The 25,580-nt window shown below is 53.5% G+C and overlaps 1 protein-coding gene and 1 pseudogene across 1 annotated transcript; both read right to left on the bottom strand.

Moving 5' to 3' along the window:
• Positions 1-1,418: 1,418 nt before the first annotated feature.
• On the bottom strand, positions 1,419-17,114 carry Nr5a1 (nuclear receptor subfamily 5 group A member 1). The gene is made up of 6 exons (XM_038337696.1): positions 17,013-17,114; positions 16,774-16,915; positions 14,113-14,741; positions 8,665-8,784; positions 6,980-7,127; positions 1,419-1,666 (listed from the first exon to the last, which is right to left on the bottom strand). Exons 1-6 carry the CDS (start codon positions 17,112-17,114, stop codon positions 1,419-1,421), a joined length of 1,389 nt encoding a protein of 462 aa, XP_038193624.1.
• Positions 17,115-22,906: 5,792 nt separating this feature from the next.
• LOC119818366 lies at positions 22,907-23,209 on the bottom strand (annotated as a pseudogene).
• Positions 23,210-25,580: the final 2,371 nt, after the last annotated feature.

The following is a 25,580-nucleotide window of genomic DNA, read 5'->3' as shown; positions in this document are numbered from 1 at the left end:
GACGACATCTTGCTTCAGAATGCAAATTCACAAATGCTACTGGAAACTAATTGCAAAATTTATTTCAGGGCTGCAGGGGTGCTGGGCTTGTAAGGGCACTTCTTGTTTCAGGGTAGTGGGTCTTGGCCTTGGCGGGGACACACATTTCAGGGGCAGAGGTGGTGTCTAAGTCAGGATGGTGAAAGGCAGGAGACAGCCTTGTCCAGCTGGGCAGGCTAGCATAAGCTGTAAGTCTGACATGAAAGCAGGAAGGGCAAGGGAACCCCAGTCTGGAACAGAGGACGGCTTAGGCCTCTCCCCTCAGTGCCTGGCCCCGCAGAGTGACTTTCAGGATGTAGAGACCAGAGAACTGAGGCCAGCTTCAAGAGTTGCGGCAAGGGATCCAAAAGGATGGAGTCATGAGAGACTCCTCGGCACTGTCCCCATCTAAAGACTCCTGAGTCCTCCTAGGTCCCTCCCCCGCCCCGTACCCGCCCCCTGCAGGGACTCTAGACCACTGCAGGTCTCCTGCTGTTGACCTAGTGGAAAAGGTAGCGGACAAGCTACAGGTCTCTCTGGAGTGAGTTGGGTACACAAAAATAAGCGGGTGCCACCTGGACTCTTGGAAAGAGAAACAGAACTTTGGTGCTAATCCCCATATCCCAGCTCAGTCCTCAGTCTGTCTCCTGCTGTTTCTCTCTCACACACCTTCCAAGGACTGTCCAGCGGGGAAGGAAAAGCAAATACCAAAGAATCTTGGTGACTGCAGCCCCGCAGGTAAGTACCAGCCCAGCCGGTAGTGACTGGGAGGGGCTGGGGCAAGACTGTTGATTCCACCAGACTCCACCCCCCTAGGTCACAGCTGGGAAGATGGTTTACAGCAAAGCCTTTTTTCAGGGAATGGGTCAGAGTTAGACAGGTGGAGGGCTGGAGAGGGGTCTTTTTGCCCTCTAGGGAAAACAGGCCCTACCCAATTTAGCAGACTCAGTTTACAGCAGTGGACTTCCTTCTCTTCTTGGGAGGAAGTCTGGAGACCCCTCCCCTGCCCTCACTGATGCCTGTAGACCTTCCCCTGCCTCCCATTACAGGAGAGAGGGAAAGAATGACTGGTGACCCAAGGGACATCAAAGTCCACCAGGGAATCACAAACCTCCTCCCCGGACCTGTACCTCAGATTCCAGGGAAGAAGCTGGGGGCAGGTGGAAGGAGTGGTTAGAAGCCACCTCTTTGGGGCACTCTAAGTGACAGATACGTTCCAGTGGCTGGTGAGGGCAACCTGCCCCAGGCAGACCCTGCCCATCTTTGCCCGCCATCCCAAACACACAGCTCTGGAGCTCAAGGGCAGGGGCCTAGGGACAGGGCTCCCGGATCATCTAATGCAATGAGTCATTTGGAGGCAGTGGTATCCCTACCTACTGCCTGCTGCCAGGTGCCCAGGCTCAAGTCTGCTTGGCCTGCAGCATCTCAATGAGAAGGTTGTTGCGGGGCATCTCGTTGCCCAAATGCTTGTGGTACAGGTACTCCTTGGCCTGCATGCTCAGTGCCCTCACCTCCACCAGGCACAATAGTAACTGCTGGAATTTGTCCCCGCAGTGCGGGTAATGACACAAGGTGTAATCCAGCAGGGCGGCGTTGGCTTTCTCCTGGGCATCCTTCACCAGGCTGTGGTTGTTCAGGAATTTCACATCTGCAACAAGAGCAGTCCATCACCCTCCGGTCACTATGCCATTCCCACAGCTGGGCTGACACTGTCACCAGTGTTACCAACACCACATTCCCAGGGGATACCAAACCCAGGGGTGCAGAGACTGCCATGACCCTCTTAATGGCAATCCTGTGGCCACCACACCACCACTGACGTCACTTTATTAGTGCCCCCAGGTTTGTCCTTGTGTTTTTTGTGATTTTTTTCCTTCTCTTTCTTTCACTATCTCCTTGGCTGGCCTGGAACTCACTATGTAGACCAGGCTTGAACTCACAGAGATCCAGTTATTTTTCCCTGCCTCCCAAGTGGATTAAAGGCATGTGCCACCACCCTAGAAAACCCATTTTATCACCAGTATGGCCACCACCATCACCAACCACTAAACCGTAGCACTAGCCCCATCATCACTGCTGCTGTCACCATGGATCGCTGACAGCCACCAAGATCATCAGCAACAGCAGCAGGTGCATCGCTCTCCATTTTCTCATCTACAAAATGGGATGCAGTGGTCCCTCCAAAGACGTAAGGTGCTGACTCGTGAGAAAGCATGTCAAAGCCTTCCTGTGGCCATCACCACTGGTCCCCAGGCATCACTATCAACATCACTGTCAAAAGGATCTATCTTGGGTGTCAGGCCCATTGAGTACTCTGCACAAGCCCTGCAGATGCTCCACAAATTCAGTACTGGGGCTCTGGGGTCAGCTTCTTTGCAGCACTGTTCATGATGAGAAAGAGGGGCATGGTTGGCTGTGTGCCAGTTACATCTGCGGAGCTGTAGAATGGACAGATGTGGAGCACAGAGCCATTTAGAAAGGCAGAGCAGAGTGGGAGGTGAAAGACAACAGAAGTTGGCAAGGCAAAGCCATTTGTGTAAGTTTAAAATGACGCTGAGGCGTGGCTTAGAGCAGACCGTGACCTGGCACATGCAGCCCTGGTTCTCTCCTCCGTCCTATCAAAAACTGGAAGAGTAGGATGCGGGCTGGCTGGCTAGCTCACCAGCCCTCCCCACACAGACGTGCTCAGTGAGAACAATGGAAACCCTGAAGCCGTGGTGAGACATGGAGGGCGAGCCACTGTGAGAGGGAGAGGAGCAGGTGGCTCAGTGGACCACATGTGACTGGGGCTTCTGTGATCAGTGCATCCTTGGGCCTTCGTCCTGGGCTAGACACAAAAGAGGTCTTTGGAGTCAGTTAGGAGTAGCTGCCCTATGAAAAAGTGCCTGCCTATCCTGCAGAGAAGGGGGCTGGAAATGGGGTGCTTGGGCCTTTTTCCTTGTCACTCAGGCCCGTCACAGCTCTCAGACTCTGTTAGCTCACACCCTGCCTAGATGTTTAACATCAGCCCCCAGCCTTCAGAGCCTACCCTGGCCTCCCTGAGACATAGCTTCCTGGATGTCGGAAGATGGGTCACTCATCTGCTTTGCTCCCTTGGGGCACTCCAGTCTCCACTGTGGGGGAGTTGGGCCAACATCACTGTCGGCCCTCTAATCCCTCTTAACACCCACTGCGCCAAGAAAGCCGAGGTGCCTGGCAACCCTGATCCTCAGCCGCCCCCAGCACAGCCGCTGGGGCCTGTGTTGTCCAAAGATGGATTTAGGGAAACCGGAGCTGGGCCTGAATCGTATGGCAGTATTTGGCAGCTGACCTCCATCCTGGCTCCCATCATCCTCCAATACGTGAGCCAGGGTCATTTTCTTCCTTGCCTCCCTGGAACAGCCTCCAGGTCATGAGCCATCTTCACGCACTTTAGGAAAAAGCTCCCTTTGGAGAGCTGCACCTAGGTCAGAGCCCTGCTCCCACCCCGCCTCCATGCCCCTGTACATTGAGACCTACCCAGCTCTACACAGCAACCTGCTCCCTAGTAGCCTGGCCAGCTTCAGTACCTTTACGGGTGATCCTAGGAAGTCATCCCACCAAGCTGATTGAAGCAAGAGATGCCTACTGATCCCATATGCCTTTGCCTCAATCCCTTTCCCACCCCAACCCTAGCCCTGTACCACCCGTCATCACCCCCATACTGTCCTTGGGCTAGTCTGATTGGCAGTCATAATAGGAGAAAGATGGGATCTATCTGAAAGATAACCAGAGGGAAGAGTGAGGAGGAGGAGGATGGGCCAGGATGCTGCTCAGATGGTGGGGTAGGAAGGGACGGGGACACCAGGGCCCAGGCCTTCTTGGCTTTACCAGGATTTACTGTTCTCAGCAACAGCATCAGGGGCTCAGGATGGCAGTGGAGTAGAAGGGGGAGGGTGCAGAACAAGCACAGCTTTCAGGGACAGCTTCTCTCCCAGTGGGCCTCTGGTCTCTCAGGTCCCACAAACTAAGACCTCCATGACGTTAGACCTAACTTCTCCCTCACCAAGAAACCACTTCCCATACCCCCAGTCCCCAGCTTGTCACGGAGAGATGGAATACAGTCCCATCCCTCTGAGTGTGGTACCTTCGCCCCTCAGACCAGGAACAGCAGTCCCACAACCTGGACACTCAGCTCTGCAGCCAGAGCCCCTTCCGAACCTCAGCTTCTCCCTTCTATAAGATGGGGCAGGTCAGGAGCTCCAGCCTGGGGCTTGAGCCTGCAGACTACATCCCTGGAGGCGGAGGTGAGTGGGAGATGGCACCCCAGCCTGGGAGTAGCCGCTAGCTCCATGAGCTGGAGCCCCCAGGATCTCAGAAAGGCCCCCTTTTCACGGTTTAATTGAATATTTGAATAATCCTTTCATTCCAGCAAGGCATAAAGAATGTTGTCCCAATAGCAGTGACTCAGGCAGGCGCCCCCGCACACAATGGCCCCTCGAGTGGCACTGCTATTCAGTCCGTCTTTTGTTGGCTTGGAGCAGTGGATAAATTGCAAACGCTTAAGGGAATGCTGCCGTGCGCCTCAATGGGAATCAGGAAATCGAATGTTAGGTCAATCCATTAAGCTTCGATTAAGTCCTCGGCGGAACAATGCCGGCCGGGCCCATCTTCATAAACACTGCGATTGCCAGGAGAGAGGCACTAATTTTAATTAAGCCTCCTTACCTGCCTCTGAGCTACCCGAGATGCTATTTAGACGCCAAATGGCACCCTTCTGCAGAGACAGGCGAGAAGGAGGCGTGTAGAGGGGGTCGGGGTGGGTGAGTGGGTAACAGTCACTGCCTGATGTTCAGGCTGTCCAACCCAGTACAGCGATGCTGAGGGTTCCACAAGCAGGCTGACTGGAGGTCTGTGGATGAGTGTTAAGCCCTGCTTTGAGTCCCAATCTCCTTGAAAGCTCAGCTCTGATGAGGAGTCCTGTGCTTAAGATCCAGAGGGTCATACACCATCACCCAGGTACAAGTGTTGCCTGCTGCAAGGCTCTGGGCTGTTCGCCTACCGTCTGACCCCAGGCTTCTGCTAGAAGGGCCCCACCTTATATGGTGATATGCAGATGTGAGGTGGTTGTGTTATTCCCAGAATGGGAGCCATGCCAGAGGAAGGCCACACAATAACCATGGCCACGCACAGTTCAGCCCCTATGCACCTTGGCCTCATCGCTACCTTTTCCTCTCCCCACAACTTCCAATAGACTGATCCTTCTGTTTGTTTCACCAGGACACTCCTATTCACACTGCAAGGTTCAGCTCAGATGGATCCACCTCATCCTGCATCCAGACCAAGCCCTAACTCTGCTCATACTGGACCTGCTCACCTCTCCCAACATGGAATCTCTTCCCAAGGACCCTGTGATCCAGTGTGCCTCTGTCACACTCATTCTAGGCTCCAGGAAGTTGAGGTTCCAGGATCACTGCCTCCTGTGCCTTGACACCCCCATCCTCACCCAACTTCAGACCCACTAAACTCAGCCACCGTGGCCAGATCTGAGTCCCTGTGCCCAGAGACAAGAAAGCCCTGAGGCAGACACAAACCATGTGATAAAAACTGAGCCCGTAGCCTGGATTGTTCGTTCACTTTGTTCTCTGGCTCATTTGTTTTTGGACTTAATAAGGATGATTAATAAGACCATCAGCACAAACTTCCAAGGGCCAAGACTGTGGTAGAATTGTCTCATTATCCTTGCAGCAAGTCAAGAACACTTACAGCTGTCATTTCACACAGGGGGAAACAGAGGCTCAGAGAGCAAATGTCTTGCTCAATCACACAAAGCTAAAGAGACCAGAATTAGAATCCAGGCAGCCAAGCCCTTCCACAGGCTTTTTCTGCCCTCCCCACTGTAGCCCTGATCTCTCCAGGTTACAAGAGGTAAAGTTAGCTTGTGGGGGAAGGCTGAGAAGCTCACATGGCTTGGAAGAAGAGCCTGAAGTCACCTCAAAGGAAGCCAAAGTCACTCTGGACCTAGTACCTTTGGTTGTACGGGAAAGGGGAAGGCAGGTCCCTCTTAAGGGAGCAGTATGCATGGATGAAGCTCTGACTGTACTGATAGCTCCTCTCTGCCCAGCACCCTCCCAAGCCTGGTCAGGGCCCCTAATGCTCTGCTACACTCCAAGGTGGCAGCCTCATGACAGTCATTTTTTAACACTCTGTAGAGCACCAACCAGGTCGAGAGTCCTTGTCCTCTGTCCCTAGCCACGTGGTCACGGCAAGTAGCCCCAACTCTGCCTGAACACTGGGCTTCCTACAAGTTCCCTTCTTCCCTCTACTTCCAAACACTTCCTACTCCCCAGGAGCATCATTGCCAAACTGCCGCAAAGACATGTCTCCATTTTGTCCAGTTTTGATCCCATAGCTGGTCCCTGCTGAAGAACCAACCCTCTTCCCAAGTCATCCTCTAAGGCTCTTCCAGGCTTTCCGCACCAGGACGCAGGTTCTCTGAGGCACACCCTCCTAGTTGCTAGATCTCGCTGCTATGCATTCCACCCTTCATAAGGCACTTGCTGTTTCCCTAACAGGAGCTGGCTCTGAGAACAGCAGTTGGGGTCTTTCCCATTTGCTGTGCTACCCCCAGTCCCTGGCACCCGGCAGATGTTCAGCAGGTGTCTGTAGAACAGGTGAAGGGGACCCAGTAGTTCTCAGAGTTAGGGAAAGCAGGGACCCCAGGATGGGAGCCAGGCAAGAGAGTCCTAAATGCAGCAGACATTTAAGTATCCTGGGTACACGGAGCAGAAGGGTCATCACCCCATGAAAGACAAACGCTAGACAATATCTCAGCCCTTAGGGACTTCACACTGAGAAACTAAGCTCCCTGCCCCACCGGGAGCAGCCAGGCCCTGATTGTGCATCTTATGCCACTCACTGAAGGAGGAGCCTTATCCCTTGGGCTTTTTGAACACAGTGGCCCCCAATTTCTTTGCCACCCTCTGCTGCAAAGGCCACTCACCAAGGCTGAAGAGGATAAGGAACTTGAGACAGACGAACTCCTGGCGGTCCAATTGCAGCGCATGCAGCTGTAGCACTAATTCCTGTGCCCGCAGCACCAGGCTGTGAAGCAGGGAGCCAGCCTGCACCGCCACTGTGCTCAGCTCCACCTGCATCGGCAGAGAGTGGGTCAGGGAGGGGGGGCAGAGATGAAAGGGCATGGGGCAGAAGGCTCTGATCTACCACGCTGAAGGCCATTTTGCCAGCTTTGTTCTACCTTGGCCTAAGCTGAGCACCTTTGGCGGTAGTGGAGCAGGCACCAGGCAGCAGGGACACTGGAGAGCTGAAGGATACTTCATTCACAAAGGGCTGCCACCAGCCCAGTTGTGCGAACTGTTCTTGTACAGCTAACTGCAACAAGTGCCCTTCCCTGGGGCAGAGGAGGGGGCAGTGGGGTGGTTCTACCTGAGTGATCACCAGATAGGTCCCAGTCTATCACCACAGCGTTCTCTCTCTCTCTCTCTCTCTCTCTCTCTCTCTCTCTCTCTCTCTCTCTCTCTCTCTCTCTTCCTCTATCTCCACACACACACACACACACACACACACACACACACACACACTCATAAGGCTGTTACATGCTCGCTGAAGCTATGGTACTCATGTCTGCACACCTACACCCACTCCTGCCCTTCAATGGCCATTCACAACAATGCAGACACACCTGCACATGTACTCATGCTTACACAGTGGCAGGAAGTCATGGACACCCACGCATCTCTGTATGTGCAGAGTCACACAGTCAGACACAGGTGTGTGGGTACACGCCCATGCGTCCTCACTCATACCCCAGATCTTGTATTTGCATTTTTGTCACCCAGAGTCACCGCTGGAGATTAGTGTTCCCATTTCTGCTCCAAAGGCCTGAGACCTGGGCGGTGAGAAACCGGGCTGAGGACACAGGTCCTGAGGGGCAGAAGTAGGGCCAGTCTGCATTTCATTACAACATCCACTACGCCCACTATTCAGCCTGTGTCCCTTCTCCTGTCTCCAGTCTTTTTTCTCCCACACATTCCCTGTGTCTCCTCTCCCATTTGCGGGCTGTCTTCTTTAAAGATTTCTCCAGACCCAGCACTTTGGGCTCCTTCATCTACATCCACTGGCAACCCCAAAGTCCCCCCTGTGGGGGTTCAGGAATTTCCAAGCCTTCTCCACGCCTTCCCACCCCTGCCATGTTATATTTTCTATACAAAAGGTGCCAAAATTCTGACTCTGATCTCTCGGCCTTTTGCCTTCTCTTTCATTCATTTGTGTGTTTGTTTACTCACATGTTCATCGTTTATGAGAATGGAGAGCCTACAGGGTCTTGCCTGCTAACCAGCAATGGCTGCAACCCCATCTCTCACACTTCCCACCCCACAGGCCCCTGGCAATACTCTGAACCCTTCTCAGAGTCCTTGATCCTATTGCTTATACATGTGGGAGTGCAGACTGCCATCCATCCCCTCGGCGCCAGCTAACTGATCCAATCCCCCTGTGGTGTCCTACAAGGGCCTCCCCTGGCCATCCCACACTCTGGATCCTCAAAGGTTCCAGAACACAGAGAGGTCTGGCCAGTGTATGTCCCCAAATTTGGAATTCAGGGTGTACATAGTCAGCTTGGAGAGGTCTGGGACCATGCAGGACTGGGGATTGGAACAGTTCAGTCACCTCCTGCCCAGTGACCAGCAGGATGCTGTCCTCCTTGCCGTACTGGACCTGGCGGTAGATGTGGTCCAACACCAGCAGCTCACTCCAGCAGTTCTGCAACAGTGTCATCTGGTCGGCCACCTGCAGGGAAGAGCCACGCAGAGGTCCAGCTGGGGCCTCGCCTTCAGGCCCTTCAGAGTCTTAGATGGGTCCCAGCTGCCCACCTGAATACTTTGTTGGGGTCCAAGGAGAGCCTCTTTTAGGTCCCAGCTCTGTCTCTCACAAGCTGTGTGACTTTACACATGCCCCAGGGCCTTTCTGGGCCTTCATTTTCTCAATGGTTCAGTGATTCAAGTGTGTGGAGATGACTGGTCCCATATCACACACCCAGTAAACCTCAGAGATTAAGGTCTAATGCTGCGAAGACCAGCCCTCGTCCCTTGTGCTGTTGGCATGTGGAGGACCTGTGGCCACATCTACCCTAAAAAGGACCCTGGGGAAGCTGCAGAGGTATCTAGACTGCTGGGGAAGAAAGAAGGGCTGCCTGGCTCATGGCCACCTCAGCAGTCTGCAGCAATAACCGAACAATGACCAAGGTGGATCCTAACCATCAGGGTGTATTGGGCCTTGGGGCCCCGAAGAAGACAGCTCCTGTTGAGTGTCCCCCAACTCTGGGGGCTGCTGTATCCTTCCATGGAAAGGGCAGATGCCCCTGAGAGGAGCAAGTCCTGTTTAGAACCGTGGAAAGTGGCAGCCAGGGACATGTCATCATCCTCTTATCCCCCCACATACCCAACCTCCCTACCTACCCTTACCTCCCCATCCTTACTCCCACTCTCCTCCTTTTCCCCAAGCCCAAAGCCTTTCTTTTCAAAATAATCCTTTTACATTTACGTGTGTGTGTGTGTGTGTGTGTGTGTGTGTGTGTGTGTGTGTGTGTACGTACCACAGTACATGCAGAAATCAGAAGACACCTTGTGGATGTTGGTTCTCTTCTTCTACCATGTGGGTTTCCCAGCCCTCCTGGACCACGCATTACAATGACTACTAACCTTGACTACAAGCAGTCTTTGCTGGGTGACTTGTCAGCCCTGTTTGCAGTCATCGCTCGTTTTACAGAGAGAAGGAATTGAGCACTGCACTTAGCCAAGTTACCTAAAGTTGCACAGTTGATGGTGGCTCCAGGTCCATTCTCTCTACCACCAGTATAGAAAACAACTTTCCCTTGCCACCCTATCCACCCAGGGCTTCAGAGTCTCTTGTAGACTGGTCCCATGAAGCCCTTCTCAGCCCCTCTTTCTCACTACCTTTTGGAACTGGGATGGCAGCAATCCATGCCTGTCTTCCCTGGTACTTGGGAGTGTGCAAGGGCAGGACTGGTGTCCTCCACATCACTGCTGGCCCTTCAGGCATCAGTGAGAGGTTGATGAAGGTGCACATGATCCATAAAACATTCATCTCTACCTCAAACCAGACCCAAGGAGAGACGACTAGACGTAAGAACTAGCCCTGTCCTTTGGGATAGCAGCCTTTTCCTCTTCTGTGGGGCTTTCCTCGGGCAGATGCAGAGAAAGAAGGCGGATGTGCTGGCTAGTTCTATGTCAACTTGACACAGTCATCGAGAGGAGGGAGCCTCAAGTGGGGAAACGCCTCCATAGGCAGGCTTGTAGAGAATTTTTTTAATTAGTGATTGATGTGTGTGGGGGAACCCACCACCATTGAAAGCTGTGGTCCTGGGTTCTATAAGAAAATGGACTGAGCAAGCCATGATGAGCAAGCTAGTAAGCAGCTCCCCTCCATGTCCTCCACATTAGCTCCTGCCTCCAGTTTCCTATCCAGTTTGAGTTCCTACCTTGGCTTCCCTTAGTGAACTGTGAATCAGGATATGTTAGTAAATAAACCCTTTCATTTCTAAATTGTTTTTGGTCATGGTGTTTTATCACAGCAATAGTAACCCTAAGAGAGGGTTAAAAAAAAAAAAGAGCAGCCCGACAGTCATGCAGACTCCTCAGGACCCTGTCAGCTCACTACTGCCCCAACACGCAGTGCAGGAGACCTGTAGGAGGAACCTGCTTCTGCCTATCCTTACCATCTCCTTTCTGGGTCAAGAACCCAGGCCATTGTTTGCGCTGAGCCCCATCACTGTCAGAACAGAGAGCCAGCCTGTGTAGGTTGCTCCCCATCATCAGACAGGACCATGTAGGTGACACCAGGTAGGGAGATCTTGGAAGATCCTGGGAGACCCTGAGAACTGCTGGGTCCAGGCAGGGCTGGGATGCTCCACCCCCATCTCACCATCGGAGCAGATACCCTTGTGCCCAGATGGAAGGAAGAAGCGGAGCAGGAGAAATGAAAAAGAGGAGCGTTAGGAGATAAGCAGACTGAGCCTTGGCAGAAGGCAGAGGGGTCACAGTGACCTAGGTACCCAGCTCTGGAGCAGACTCTACCCAGACCTCAGGCCTGGGGCTGGGTGGCCCAGCATGTGGAGGCTGGTCAGCCCTGGGCTGTGATGTGGGCACTATGCTGAGCACTCCAAATCTGAATTTTAGCCCTTCGCCTGGCTGTGCACTTCCCTCAACCCTTTTTTCCTGATCTGTGATGGGAGAGGGCACCTTCCTCTTCCGCATAGTGAAGATCTGTATCAGCCCCAAAGGTTCTGAAGAATGTGCTAGGCTTCTTCTTCTCCTTGGCCAAGCAAATTTTCCTGCCATTCCTATGCCCACCTCTTTCTGTGGGTGGGGAGATGGACACATGGACATCCAACTTCAACACACATGGCAACTGTCAGCCCTCTCCACAATAAATTAGTGTGTAAGAGTGTCTCTCAAGCCAAAGATCTAGTTTCTACTTCCTATTGCCACCTTGGGAACAAGGTCATCTGCAGTTCTGGTTTGGGGTCCCTGGCCAGCCCAGCCCCTCTGTTGGGCCCTCCGATGGCCCACCATAAATCTTGGAACCTTGACACTGCAGTCTGCCTCCAGGAAGGGTATTGATGGCACTGCACTGACCTCTCCCTCAGCAGCCTCTCTGGAGCCCCTGGGGTCTGATCAGTCTGGCAGGCAAGGCCAACAAGCTCAGTAATTCTTCAGGGTCTGACATGCCATGGCTGGCCATGGCACATGCTGGCTGAGCAATTGTTTATCAGCCCAGTACTGACAGACTTACTGTGTCTCAATAAACCATCTATCTGAGTGATTATCTGCTGCCAATGGGGCCCCCTGGGGGGAAGCAGCGTGAACACTGAGGGGAACAGATGTCAAGATGAGCTGCTACCCCTCCTCCAGTCTGCCCTTCATGGTGACCATGCAGAGCACCTGGTGAAGGCAAGTCTACCACGCTTCAGGTAAAATGTTGGTATACCACCAGGACCAAAGTGTGCACCCTTCATGCTACCAAGGGGCAGACCAGAAGGGAGGGGCCAACTTCACTGATGGGACTTCCTGTGTACTGAGCCACATGTCAAATTCTTTACCTGTTCTAGCTTATCCAGCCTTTACAAGCCTCTAGAGAAATATTACACCTTACAAATATACCATCTTACAAATAAGAGCAGACTTACTTGCTAAGTCCCACAGGCTGGGTACCCTGCCTGTCTCTGACCATCTCTGGAAATCTTTGGCGCCCTCAGAGGCAGCGGCAGTTTCCCACTGGGTGCTCTGTTTCTCCAGAACCCAAGGATCTATTCATTGACAGCCCACACATCCCCTCTAGCTTCCTGGATCCATTTCAGGAGTCACCCAGGCTCGGAACCACAGAGCTCCTCTCCCAGTCACCTAAGATGCATCCTGCCTGGAGAAGACAGTGGCTGATGTGTCATGGTGAGAAGCACCTCACTGGGCGTCCTTGGCTTTTCTGACCTGCATGCCTGGGCTCTGCGTCACAGACCCAGCAGCCTGGGGAACCATGGCTCAAGAGGGGCTGCAAGGGCTGGGTTTGGGCTTTTTTCTCTGCAAGACCCCTCACAAACATTGCTGACGGTGGCTAGGATTCCTGGGCTCCTTCACAGGTTCTGGGAAGGGGAAGCAGGAAGATTTGGGCCACAGAGAAGCCAAAAGCAGGAAAAAACACTCAGTAACGCTGGGACAAAAGCCCTTCCCATCCTGCGTGACCTGGACCCCCTACACCAGGAAGGCTGCCAGAGGAAGTGCCCCGCCCCTGGATCCAGAGTCCTGGAAAGCTGAGAATGCTCAGCTCCTCTTACTCTCTGTGCAGGGGATGTCTGCAGTGTCTAGGGGTGGGGGTGTCATCTTCCAGAGCACTCAGCCATGAATACAGGACAGGTGGGAGGACCCATTATCTGACCTATGTTCATCTCCTACATCAGTTGGCCTAGAAGAGCCAGTGAGAGAAGTCACCCAAAACAGGGACATGGCATGTCCTTGGCCATGGCCGGCCCTCCACAGTAGAAATGAGAGCCATGGTCATCAGTTCCTGACTCCCAGGGTCCTCTAGGTTAAATAAACCTTGGGGTGCCCCTATAGGGTTCAGAATGCTCATGCTGCATCTTATTCCCCTCCATGCCAGCCAGCCAGGCAGTGCCCCTGTCCATCTGGCCACATGCCCAGAGGAAGCCCAGGCAGAGTGGCGTCAGCATTGACGGTCGCTCAAGGCTGCAGTGGCTCCAGCAGGGAAGGCAGTGGCCCTGCTGTTTATAGCTAGCCTCAGAACAACCAGGGGGGCTTGACCTAGAGGGTCAGGCTTGAGTTGTATCCATGCCAGCAGCAATGAGGCTTGGTCAAGAATCTGGAGTCTTGGAGGTGGTGAACGTCACCCCTCAGGCCTTAGGGTCTTCACGAGACCAGATGAATGCCTGGGAAGTTCTTCCTATGACTAGCCTCTGTTCCTCCCACTGTTTCCACTTTCCTTAGTGTCGTTTTAAACTCTAGTTTTAAAAAAAGGCAGTTCAAAGAAAGGATTTTCTATCCAGTTGTTCTGCATTTGCACATTTGTGCATGCACACGCATGCGTGTGCACACACCCACTTTATCACAGGGACAGTGAGTTCCTTCACTTCAGCTAGGTAGGAATCAGGCCCACAAACACCCAAAGTCATAGACTTAGAGCCTCATTTATGACAGTTGAGAATGGCAGGGATCGGTGTGCTTTCTGAATGAATGAGAGGATAGGATGGCTGGACCTACTTCTGGCATAGGCTGACGATTTAGGGGACAAGATAAGTGTTTTGAGGGAGCTCAGGGTCTCCTGTAGGAACCCGAACTAGGAGAGAAGCAAAGGCTGGAGGAACATGGAGGTACTGAAAGATCTCAAGTCACAGAGGGGACATAGGAGAGACAGGGAGAGGGATGGGCAGGGGGCAGTGGGTACCAGGAAGCTGCATTGGCTCCTGTGGTAGTACCTCTCCAGACACTGCCTGAAGCCACTGGGTAGGACTGCCCATCCAAAGGGTTATGCTGGGCAGCCGAGGGGAGTGGCTGGAGCCAGGGTCAGGGGTCTGTGGGGAGCACCTACCTCTAGCTCCTTGAACACCATGCACCTTCGTGCCCAGTCGACAATGGAGATGAAAGTCTGGTCAGCCATCCTGCAGAGGAGGCTGAAGTGCGCTGGCTGGTCAGAGCGACTTTTGGTTGGCTCCTGCAGGCAGCCCACTATGCGGGCACGCACCTGGTCCTCCTCTGGCTCTAGCTGCAGCAGCTGCAGTATGAGCTCTGGTACGTTGGGCCCTCCTGAGAAGGGCTCTGGATAGCTGTAGGGTGGCCCTGGCTGCTGAGGGGGGCTGGCATAGGGCTCTGGATACTCAGACTTGATGGTGCGGTTAGAGAAGGCAGGATAGAGGTAGCCAGCCAGAGGCCCATGGGTACCAGGCACAGCCATGGGCAGAGCTGGGGCTCCAAAATCACCCAGTGGCCCAGTGGGTGGGCCAGAGACTAGGGCCTTGGGCTCAGGGGCATGCAGGCCAGGGGGTAGCATGTAGTCCGGAGGGGGAGGGGGCGGCGGGGGCACCCCCATCGGAGGTCCAGTTTCCAGCTTGAAGCCATTGGCCCGAATCTGTGCTTTCTTCTGCTGCTTCAAGGCTCGGTCCCTCTTGTACATAGGCCCAAACTTGTTCCGACCGCCCCTCATTCGATCAGCACGCACAGCTGTGAGCAAGAGCAGTCAGTCAGCTTCCGCCTTCCCAACTACTTCTCACAGATCTTCCCAAAAGGATATGTCCCTGTGTCTCTGACACACACACACACACACATGCACGCACGCACGCACGCATCGTTCTTCACCTCCACTCAGTGGCCTCCTCTGCCCACAGGTGAGAGCCTAAGATAACCTTAGCTTGGCAATCTAGGCCTTTCTCCACCTTCTAGTGACCTTATCTTTCTCTCCTCCTCCCTACTCCTTTGTTTCTTCACTTAACACACTTTCTCACCCACCTTGCCCTCAATTATTGGTTCCCTCTGCCTAGAACCCTTTTCTGACTCCCACATCTCCTGTCTTATAGCATAACCCAGTGGCCAGGTTGCCACCTCCAGGAAGTCCAAGAATTCCTCCAGGCAGAACCTCTGTCCTGTCCCATAATATACCTCAGGCTGAGAGCACCTGGGGCTCAGCTCTGGGTTCATGGGCCCAGCCTAGGGCCTGGCATGGAAATGTGAGGAAAGGGGGCCCTAGTCTGCTTTGCTCACAGCGGGGACCCAGCTACTTGCTGGAGCCGCCTTAGTTCTGTCTAGCTCCTGGTACAAGATGATGGGGCTTTCCCCGCTGCCTTCTACTGTGGAGCCTAATTCAGTGTTGGAGAAAGGGACCTATTTTGCTGACCAGATGTTTTTATTCTGGCCAAGAATGTGTCACCAGCCAGACTTAACAGGTGCATCTCTGCAGCTTGAGTGTGGCTCCAACCCCTGTTCAGACAGGACCCCACCCAAGCTCTGAGGGAAGGGAGAAAGTTGGAGAGAGGGGTGGTATTTCACAGAACTCAGGGCTTGGGAGCCTGCCCGACACAGACCTTCCTGCAGGGAGGTGGCCATTCTGCTTTGCTCCCTCAGCCTGCCCCGGAGGCTTCTGCTATCCACGCTAGCTCTCTGCCCACTCAGGACCTGGAGGTAGGAGTGATGGCTCCAGGCACAGGACAGGGTCCCTCCTTCAATCTGAGTCCTTCTCTAGGTCCCATAGCTCTCTCAGCCTTTGGAGCCTTTCCTGCAAAAACTTTAGCCAACAGCTGCTCTCTGGGCGCTCAGCCCGACTGGGGCCAGCGGGGTAGAAGCTATGACTGTCCACTCTCTGAGCCTGAGTCTCTCCTGATGGACCATTGCTGTCCTCTCTGGAACAGAGATAGGGAACAGGGGTAGAGAAGAGGCAAGGATAGGCCACTGTCCCCCTCCCCTCCCCAACCTTCTCAGAGCTGCACTAAGGATGCATGGGAAGGAATCTCAGTTCCTGCGAAACTTAGATGCCTGGACAGACAGACAGACAGATGCACAGGGTGGCCAGTGATGAACAAATAGCAGCAGAGAGTGTGATAATAACGACAATCACAGCTATCCTGTATTTGCCCTCACAGCAGGCAACTCCAGCTTTTTGTAACCCCCCAGTCTTCCCACTGAAACAGGGCAGGCATTACTTTTTAGCTCATTATTCAGAGAAAGGCATCTGCAGCTCAGAGAGGTTAAGGTATTTGCTCAGAGTCCCCAGCCTACAATTGAATAAGCTGGAATGTGAACCTTCAACTCTGGCTAGTGTGGGGATATATAGGGTGGCCCCTCACAAAGTGGGTCTGTTGCGGCTCTGCTCCGTATTGGAGAAAGGCTCACTCCCTAGTGAGGGAGGAGGAGGGAGTACTGGGTCTCAGTATGCAGTCCTTTACTGGTAATCACCGTGCCTCAGACTCCTCATTCCTGGGATTGCAAGCATGGCCCACCGTGATCGAAGTCTCGCTTTTGATATTTCGGAACTGAGCCCAGACAGGTTCTGCCTGCGAGGCCTCTTCTGGCGCTTGCCTTCCCTGCAGAGCTGGGGCCCTAACGTCACGCCAAGGGGCCAGCCACCCAGATCTAGAAACTACGGGGCCAGCCACCCAGATCTAGAAACTACGCTGCTTTCCCTTCAGCCTCTCTCCCAGGCCCGCCCGCGACTCCCTGGAGCGGTCAGCAGTCAGGGGTCCCGGGTGTGCAGAACGCGCACCTTCCAGGCGCATGCCCACCGTCAGACACTTCTGGAAGCGGCAGAAGGGACAGCGCTTACGCTGCGTCTTGTCGATTTTGCAGCTCTGACTCTCGGTGCACGTGTAATGCTTGTTGTTCTGGACCGTTCGCTTGAAGAAGCCCTGTGCGAGAGGAAGGGAGTGAACGCCAGGTCCCGACCCTCGGTCGCCATCCGCACCCCTGCTACCTGCAGCCTAACCCTTCCCTGCTAGCGCTCACCTTGCAGCTCTCACACGTGAGCAGCCCGTAGTGGTAGCCCGACACCTTGTCACCACACACCGGACACAGCTCGTCCAGGTCCTCGTCATACGAATAGTCCATGCCCGCGGTGTCCGCCTGTGGAAGGAGGAGCGGATCAGCACGGGCCGACGGCAGCTGGCCTGGGGCTGCCCTGGTCTGTGCGCCCGGGATGGCCCACAGCACCGGTCTGGTGCGGGGGTTTTCGAGCGGTGTCCCCTCGCTGCAGCTCAGCCACCAGCCGCGCTCCAGTGCTGCTTCCACGCCACCTCTGCCGCACCCGATCCGGGACTCTAGGATTCGATGCGTTTCCGTTCTGATTCGTTTATCTGAAAACAAAACCCCGATTCTGAGAAAATCAGATAGGTTCGGGTGCGGGGAAGACGGACGCCAAGCAATCAGGGTGAAGTGGGGCGTGCAACTGGAGTGGTTTGGGGGCTTGACAGAGACCTGAGGCAGAAACAAGTCTAGAGAGACCCCAGCCGATGCTGCTCAACGAAGAAAGGATCCTGGGCGAAGGAGAGAGGAATGCCGAGCTAGAGACATTGGGAGAGATTCCTGGATGGTTGGTTGATAGTTACTGGTTGGTAGAGAGATACTGATAGATGATAGATTATGTAGATAGACGATAGATAAATGATAGGTCAGACAGATGATGGATAGATGATGATCAGTGACCGACAGATGGTATAAAGATGGTAGATAGTAAATAGACGAAAGACCAATGCTGGGTAACGAAAGAGAAGGGATCAGAGGTTCGGAGTGACAGACTCAACGAGAAAACCCGTGAGACATAGAGACAGAGACACAGGGAGAGACACCGAGCAACGAGAGACATCCCTAAGGAGATGGAGACAGCAAAAGTGACAGAGACAAGGACCTGGAGAGACGGAGACCTGGAGACGGAGGTGCCCAGCGAGAGGGTCGGGGACCTGTAGACAGACTCTCGGCGGGCGGCGGTGCGGGCAGCGAGCTCAGAGGTGTGGCCGTGTGGAGGGATAGGGGCTGACCCTGAGAGGCAGAGAACCCTGTCGCCGGACCACTGAGTCCGCAGACAAAGCCGCACAGTGACGGCACCCACCGGCGAGCCCGAGACGTCGGGCCGGCAGCAGGAATGGAGGGCGCAATGGGGTCGCGGGCGTTGGGCGGAGACCTCGGGCGGAGACGGCGCGGGCGTCCAACAGAGGTTGGGGTGCAGGCTGCGGGAGACCTCAGGCGGAGAGTCCAGATTCCGAGAGCTGTAGCCTAAGACGGCGAGAGCCGTACGACGGCGTCGCCCACCCAGGCCGCTCCGGCGAGCAGAGCCCCGCACCTTTCGGCCGCGCCGCCGCCTGCAATGAAGCCGCACCCGGGCGCAACGCCGCCCGCCCGCGATGACGGCCACTTGGGCCGGGGGCGGGGAGACCGGCCCGCTCTGCCCCCGCCTCCCCGCGCCCGCCGCCCGCGGGGCCTCTCGAGGCGCACCTGGGACCCGGGCCCCTCCGCCGCACTGCGCGCTGCGCGAACCCACCTCGCGGTTCTGGGGTGGTCGCTCTATATGCGCGCGTGCGGTATCCGGGGGCGGAGGCGCGGGCCGCGTCCTCCCCACAGATCCGCTTGGCCTTCACTCTCACCTCCCGGCCCTCCAGCCCCAGTTCGGTCCTCCGAAACCCGCGAGCTCTAAGGGAATTAGGGACCCCGAACACCCCAGAATCCGGTCAGGCGTCGTGCGCCGGGAAGCTTCAAGCCACAGCCTACGCAGAAAGAAGGCGAACTGTCGTTTGCTAGTCCAGTTTAGGGGTGACCAGGGCCAAGATGGGAACGCTGGTCGTTTTGCGGTGGAAGTGTTTTGTGTGGAAGTGACTAAGGGGACGTGGGTAAGTCACGAGGCCAAGGTAGAAAGTAAGCTTTCGAGTTGACACTGCCACATTTGCTTACTCAGGCTGCAAGCACCCACTCTGGCTCTGTTTCTTAATCCGAAGTCAGGTGCTTCAGAGGGTGGTTGCGGATGGACGAGTGATGCGGTGGAGTGGGTAATGAGAGTTGGGGTGAACCCCATTTCTGCGAGTCTCCCTCAGGATGCTCGTCTGGAAATGGGAAGCGTGGTCATCCCATTCTGCAACATCCCTAGGTCTGGTAAGCAGCCTGAGCTCCAAGGGCGCAGAGACCTAAAAGCAGAGGCGGGGAGCTGCACCCCTGCGCCCCTGTGAGCTCTCTTCTAACTACGGCGTAGGGGGAGGAGGAGCTCCCAGCAGTCCGCGAGTGAGATGGTAGAGAGATCGCTCTGGGCTGGAAAAATCCACCAGATCACACGGCTTTTCAAGTTAGTTAACTGAGGCCGAGAGAGCTTGAAGAGGTCTGATCAATCCCGCCCAGCCCGCTTGGCCACCAAGGGTGGAAGACAGTGCTGGGGGCTGGACATGAACACCAAAAAGCCGCAGTGGGGAAGCACAGAAGTTATGCCTTGGCAGAGCCCCACCGATCCAAAACTCTGTGTGGATCTCACCTGGTGGCTCAGGCTTCTGTGGATGCTGAACTAGGGTGCTCGAACAAAGCTGAAGACCCACTGCAGCAACCAGAGTCGTTAAGCCCATGGAGGGAGGCACGGAATCTGACCGACTTGGCTGTCCTGTCCTAGCTCAGGCAAGTCACTTCCCTCCTTGGGAAAAAATCCGGTCCTACAGACCAGGGTTCCTGGGTAAAACTGTGTGAATTAATCTTGGAAGGAGAGAGCGCCAGAGGCTGTCAGGCCCTGTCCTCACACCCGAGAACCTACAGCCTGTGTTGTAGAGCAGGGGATGGGGGCTATACGGGTTTATGAACAAATCCCCTTCAGACAGGAACCCTCAGAAAGTGAAACTGGGGAGGAAATGGGGTTCAGTGGCAGGACCACACCCAGTGTAAGGCTCTGCCTTCATTTCCAGCATAGCAAACACACAAACACAAACAAAACAAAAGCCACAAAATATACCAAGCCACAGAGGCCAATAGGCAGCGGGGATTGAAGGAATGGGGGTTGGGCTCCTGAGTAGGCACCGCTAGGGTAGAGCCCACTAGGGGCCTCTTGGACAGTGTGGGCACTCCTCTGGGCTAAACCCCTGGCGGGATGGGGGATGGGCAAGAATCTGCCCCACCTTTCTGCCTCGACCTCAGCCCTTTCCCCCAGGGCTCCACAGGTTGAAAGCCATGTTTCCACTGAACCCTTAATTTGCCCCATATACTACTACAGTGACTTACAGCCCTTCAATCCATCTACCCAAGGAAGCAAAGTAGACACTGGCCCAGACTGACAGCAGAAACACAGGCATACATCTATGGAGTCTCAGATACCTTCATAGAGGCAACCCAGACATTCAGGCAGCAAGATGCCAAGACTGGAGGATAAGCCCGAGACCCTCAGGACAGTCACAGAACACCACACCCACAGGAACACACCTCTAAGACACCGGGGGCCACCCTCAGAGGCCACTAGCTCTGTGCCATAGGCCTAGTTCCTCCTAATAAAGCCTAGGGAAGATGAGGGGTATTGTAATGAGGAAATGGATCTGGGGAGACCCCTGGCCTTTTCCCTGCCCAGAGTGGTGGGCACCGGTCCTTCTGTAGAACAGGCAGTGGCTAGTCCAGGCCCCAGTGAGGTGCTGAGAAGGGAGGCTGGCCATTAGAGGCCTGGGCCCTGGCCCTCACTTACTGAGCGGAAGGAGAACTCTCAGCCGGATGAGGATGGACACTGGGCACCAGGGTCCTGGTGGAGAAGCTCCCAGGGCCCAGGTAGGGCAGTGGTGAGCAGACCGTCAGGAACTTCTTCACCCAACAGCAGGCGGGTAGCAGGCGGACAGCAAACTGGCCCTGTCCGATAGTCCTCTTCTCCTCCCCGTGTGGGTGGGGGGGGCCACCGGAGGCCCAATTGGTCTCTGCCCCCACGTGACTCTGCAGGCCTCTCTCCTCCTTTGTTGGTGTTTCTCTTCATTTAGGTCTATATCTTTTTCACTCTCCTAAAAGAAAAAAAACACCCCTATCTTTCTGGGGGCCCTGGGCGGGGACAGAGGCCAAGGCACTGGGGAGGCCTTGGCCAGCTGGTTGTCCAGGCCACTGTGGGAGCCTGAGGCAGGGTAGGCAGCCGCTTGTTAGCGACTGGGTGGGAGTGGGACCTGATTTACGGGCTGCTCCCTCACAAGGCTGCAAGTCTCTCCTCTTGAATGACTTCCTCCCTGGGTATTGACCTGGACACTACTTGGTCCAGCTTGTCTCAGATCTGAGTGTGGAGTCAGAATGGCTGATGGGGAGGAATGGCATAGTGGATCTCGGTCAGGTGGGGCTCATGTGGCTTTTGATTCTAGCTTCTCTGAATATCACTATGCATTGGGAGCTGCAGATATGTTCTGAGGCCATGCCAAGACTGCTGGGCTAGGGGTGTGGTTACAGGGACTCCAGACTGGGCTATGTGGGTACCCAGGCCGGTAGGAAAGGAGGTAGTTTTTAAATCTAGAAGGCTTTTTTTTTTTTAAAATCTTCCCTGCTTTGCCTTGGATATCTCTGTACACTTTCTTCAAGTCCATACAGGTCCTGGACTGGCCTGGTCCTTTTGGGTCCAGATTGCTGAGCCCTGCATGGTCCTCTATCCCAGACCTCTCTGTTCATTCCTTCTTCATCTCCAACAGACTGTGTGCTTTGTGAGCCCAGCACTGTTCTGTGCACTAGGGGATGCTGTGGTGAAGAACAGGGAGTCTGTCCCAAGAGGATTTGCAACCATTTGTTCTGGGGAGTAGCTTAGGGCACAGGGCCACCAAGTGGGGACAGAACTCCCACTCCACTTGAAGAAACAGGCAAGTCACCCAAAACTTCTCGTTTATGTAGCTCTGGATGACAGAGACTTTTCTAGATAACTGAGCCAATTGGATTTAAAATCTAGAGTGTCTTTTCCTTATGTTACCATTTAGTTCTTTGCTGGTTTTTTTTTTTTTTTTTTTTTTTTTTTTTTTTTTTTTTTTTTTTTTTTTTTTTTTTTTTTGCTTTGAGACAGTGTCTCATTATGTAGCTCTGTCTGGTCTCAAACTTTCCAGCCACTCCCTTGGGAGTGCTGGGAGTATAAGCCTGCGCCACTGTGCCCTGCTTCAGGTTTAAAATAGTGAGTTCAGCCGGGAAATTTACTGTCCATCAGAACATTTGAGTAAGTTTTAATTGTGTCAGTACCATTACATACAACTCCCCCCCCCCCAGTCATGCCTTTTTTTTTTTCTCTCTTTTTTTGGTTTTTCGAGACAGGGTTTCTCTGCAGCTTTTTTAGAGCCTGTCCTGGAACTAGCTCTTGTAGACCAGGCTGGCCTCGAACTCACAGAGATCCGCCTGCCTCTGCCTCCCGAGTGCTGGGATCAAAGGTGTGCGCCACCACCGCCCGGCCCAGTCATGCCTTTTTAACCTAGGTCTGTCTAGAGCCAGAACTTAACCAGACTCCTTTTGTTTTATTTTTATTATTTCTCAGTTCCCTGTTTCATTTTATTACTTTGCTTCATTTAAACATTTTGTTTTTCTGATTTACTTATTTTTTACGCTTCATAAATCATCTTTAGGTCTAAACAAACAGAAAGGAGAAAAATTAATTGTTCACTAGATACTGTGTGCTTTTAATAGCTCATCACTGGTAACACTTCATAATCAAGAGTAAGTTAACAGGCTAATATGTAAAGATGTGACTTTAATAGGTATGCAGGTCAGCTTGTTAGAGAAGCTGACCAAGATACACTGAGGGGATACAAGTGGCCATCTAGAGTTTCTATGCTTCATTATTTTTACAGAATATTTATTAAGGTTGTTTAATATACAATTTTTGCTTGACATTTTGGAAGTCCTTTATTGTAAAGACAGTCCTTTTGTCTGGCGACAAACAGCAGCCACAGCGATCATTCTGAACCTCCACGCTGGATAAAGTCCATTTCTTCTTGAGATATAGGTTTCCTTCTGTATTTCTGAGGTAATGTTTTTAGTATTTCTGCAGTGTCTGGTGGCCCCAGATGCATCAGCAGATCTGGGGATATGCTTCCTTTAGAATGCTGTGAAATTACAGAAGAGTGAGAGGCCCAGCAGACCTCAAATGTCTGAGGCACTGAGTTTAGGATGGTCTCTTCTGTCAGGGAACCTTATTAATGGAGCATGTGGCTTCACTACTGCACGACCCTGCTGGCGGAAGCCATCTTGCTGCCCATCGTGGCTCCTGAGCAGGGGCCTTACTTATTTTTTGTTTGCTCTGAGCTACTACTCTGTTGTCCAGGCTATTCTCCTGGCAGCAATTCTGCACCCAGCCCTGAGATCTGGAATTACAGGTGTAAGCTGCCATGCCTGACTCGTCTTTCCTGACCTTCCTGCAAATATTCTCATTTTGAATCCATGCTGCTTGTCCTCTGAGTTTAGTAAAGACATAGGCTAGAAAATATCATTTCATCAATTTGTCACATACATGCCACAACAAAATCTTGGCTTTTTGCCCCTTTAGATAAGAGACTTCAAGAAGTAGGTTCTATATCTCCTGGTGTGTGTGTGTGTGTGTGTGTGTGTGTATGTGTGTTCAAACCCAGAGCTTTAGAAGTGCCTAGCTTGCCCTCTTTTTTTTAAAAAAAAATTATTTTTGCATATTTATTATTTTTGAGGTAAGATCTTACTGTGTAGCCCTGGCTGGCTGGAACTCTCCAAGTAGACCAGACTGGCCTGGAACACACAAAGATCCACCTGCCTCTTGAGTGCTGGGATTAAAGGCATACACCACCACGAGCAGCAGAACCTGCCTTCTTAAACAGGGTAAGTGGTGTCTTTCAGCACCATGGTGCTTTGGAAATTACCGGCCAGCTTAGCTGTTGTGTCCTGACAAGTCCTTGAGATCTGAGCACTGCCGGCAAAGACTCTGGGTTCCATTTCAATATGGCTCCTCTCTGGGCCTCATGTTTTCCCTTTATAATGGGTATGAAACTTGCCTAGTGTCCCCTTAATATGCTGTGTGTGCTCAATAAGTATAAGCAACACACACACACACACACACACACACACACACACACACACAGGACCAGGGGAAGACCTGGTTACTCTGTCTGTCCTTAGAGGCATTTTCCTTGTTGAATCTGACATTGCAACATCGCTGTCAACGTTGCTTGCCCTTCTGGTGACTCACCTCAGCTAGGGGAAACCCTCAGTGGAGGCTTGATTTATCTTTAGGTCCTCAGCACAACTGAATGCTTGTTTTTGCAGAAGCCCCCATGTGCTTGTGTAAGAGGCTCGGTCTCAGGCTTATCTTGGCTCCTCTCTAGGTGTTAGCTGTCCCTAGTCAACCTTGGATATGATAGACCCACTTTCTCAGGGCTGCCTCCTATTCTGGCCCATCGACCCTCACTCAAAGAGGTGCTCCACCACTGGACAGAGCAGGAAGGAGCCAGGGTTGTGAGCATGGGAATGGCACTAAGTCCTTGTGAACCATTACATACCTAGGCTTAGTCTTCAAGCCTTGCTGCCATCCTAGGAGTCGGGTAGAGTATCTTTATTTCACCTCCAGTGAGCAACGTTCACAACTCGGTCAGAAGGCATCCCTCTAAAGTTACTTAAGCACAGACAACTCAGCAGTGGGAAAGCAGAGAGCTGAGGCATAGCCTACGTTATGTGTGTTCCTGTGTGAGCTCAGTTGCAATGCTGGGGGTCCAGGCCATCCCTCTTGCAAGGAAGCCGAGCCACAGCCCTGATTCAGAGCTGCCACCCCAAATGCAGACAAAGCTTAGAGGCTCACTCCTGAGTAGGGACTTTCCCAAAATTCCAGGCTTATTTCCTGGAGGTGGAAGAAAGGACAAAAAAAGCAGATACTCAGACACTGGAAGGGAGGGGAGGGGAACAGTTGTAACTGAGGGACAGTAGAAAAGAAGCTGGGAGGGGAGATCAGAAACCTACTGATGGTAAGGAATTCCCATAGATGGTGGAGGGGAGGAATGAGAGAACCTCAGGAGAGATGAGAAAGAAATACGCAAGAATGGAGAGGGAGGGAGAAAAGGAAAGGGAGGGGAGAGAGAGATAGAGAGATTGAAGCAGAGAATGGACTAAAGGCCAAGGGGCCCAGGGAGTTGGGGGCAGAAGGAACTGGCTGTGAAGACCCCATTCCGGGCAGCGCAGGGGGCGGGTCTGCTGGCAGCAGCCGAGGCTGTTTCCTCTGCACCCCTTATCAGCCGGCTGCCAGATGTTCAGATCCGATGCCAATGTCAGAGAAGTCCATAGTGCTGGGTCAAGGCCGTGGTCAGCGGGAGCCTCAGCTGCATCATGGGGAGGGGGAGCTGGGGGCCTTCTCTAGACCTGCTGCCTTTTCCTCCTCCTGTGGCTCATCAGGCTGGACCACCTGGTGAGGGTGGGAAAGACGGGTGCTTCCCGGGGGCTGTTCTCTAGACAGAGAGCCAGGGCCTGTGGAGAGTGTCACTACTGCACTGCCCCCCAAACATTGGACACACACACCAGTACAGAATCACATGGGGACAATGTGGGGTTCATTTCAGAACTGTCCGCCGCAGTACTTCTCTGTGTCCCAACCTGCTGGCGCTCCTGCTCTGCTTA

Source organism: Arvicola amphibius, chromosome 7 (genome assembly GCF_903992535.2).
Source record: "Arvicola amphibius chromosome 7, mArvAmp1.2, whole genome shotgun sequence".
Classification (NCBI taxonomy): Eukaryota; Metazoa; Chordata; class Mammalia; order Rodentia; family Cricetidae; genus Arvicola; species Arvicola amphibius.
The sequence above is the reverse complement of the archived record's forward strand: the minus strand, read 5'-3'. Positions and strand labels throughout refer to the sequence as shown.

Coding starts and splice junctions, on each gene's coding strand:
- Nr5a1 (XM_038337696.1), bottom strand. CDS start 17,114: ATGGACTATTCGTATGACGAGGACCTGGACGAGCTGTGTCCGGTGTGT. Junction 14,742..16,773: donor GGTGGGCATGCGCCTGGAAG/GTGCGCGTTCTG, acceptor TCTTGCTCACAG/CTGTGCGTGCTGATCGAATG. Junction 7,128..8,664: donor TGCTGGTCACTGGGCAGGAG/GTGACTGAACTG, acceptor CTGCCGATGCAG/GTGGAGCTGAGCACAGTGGC.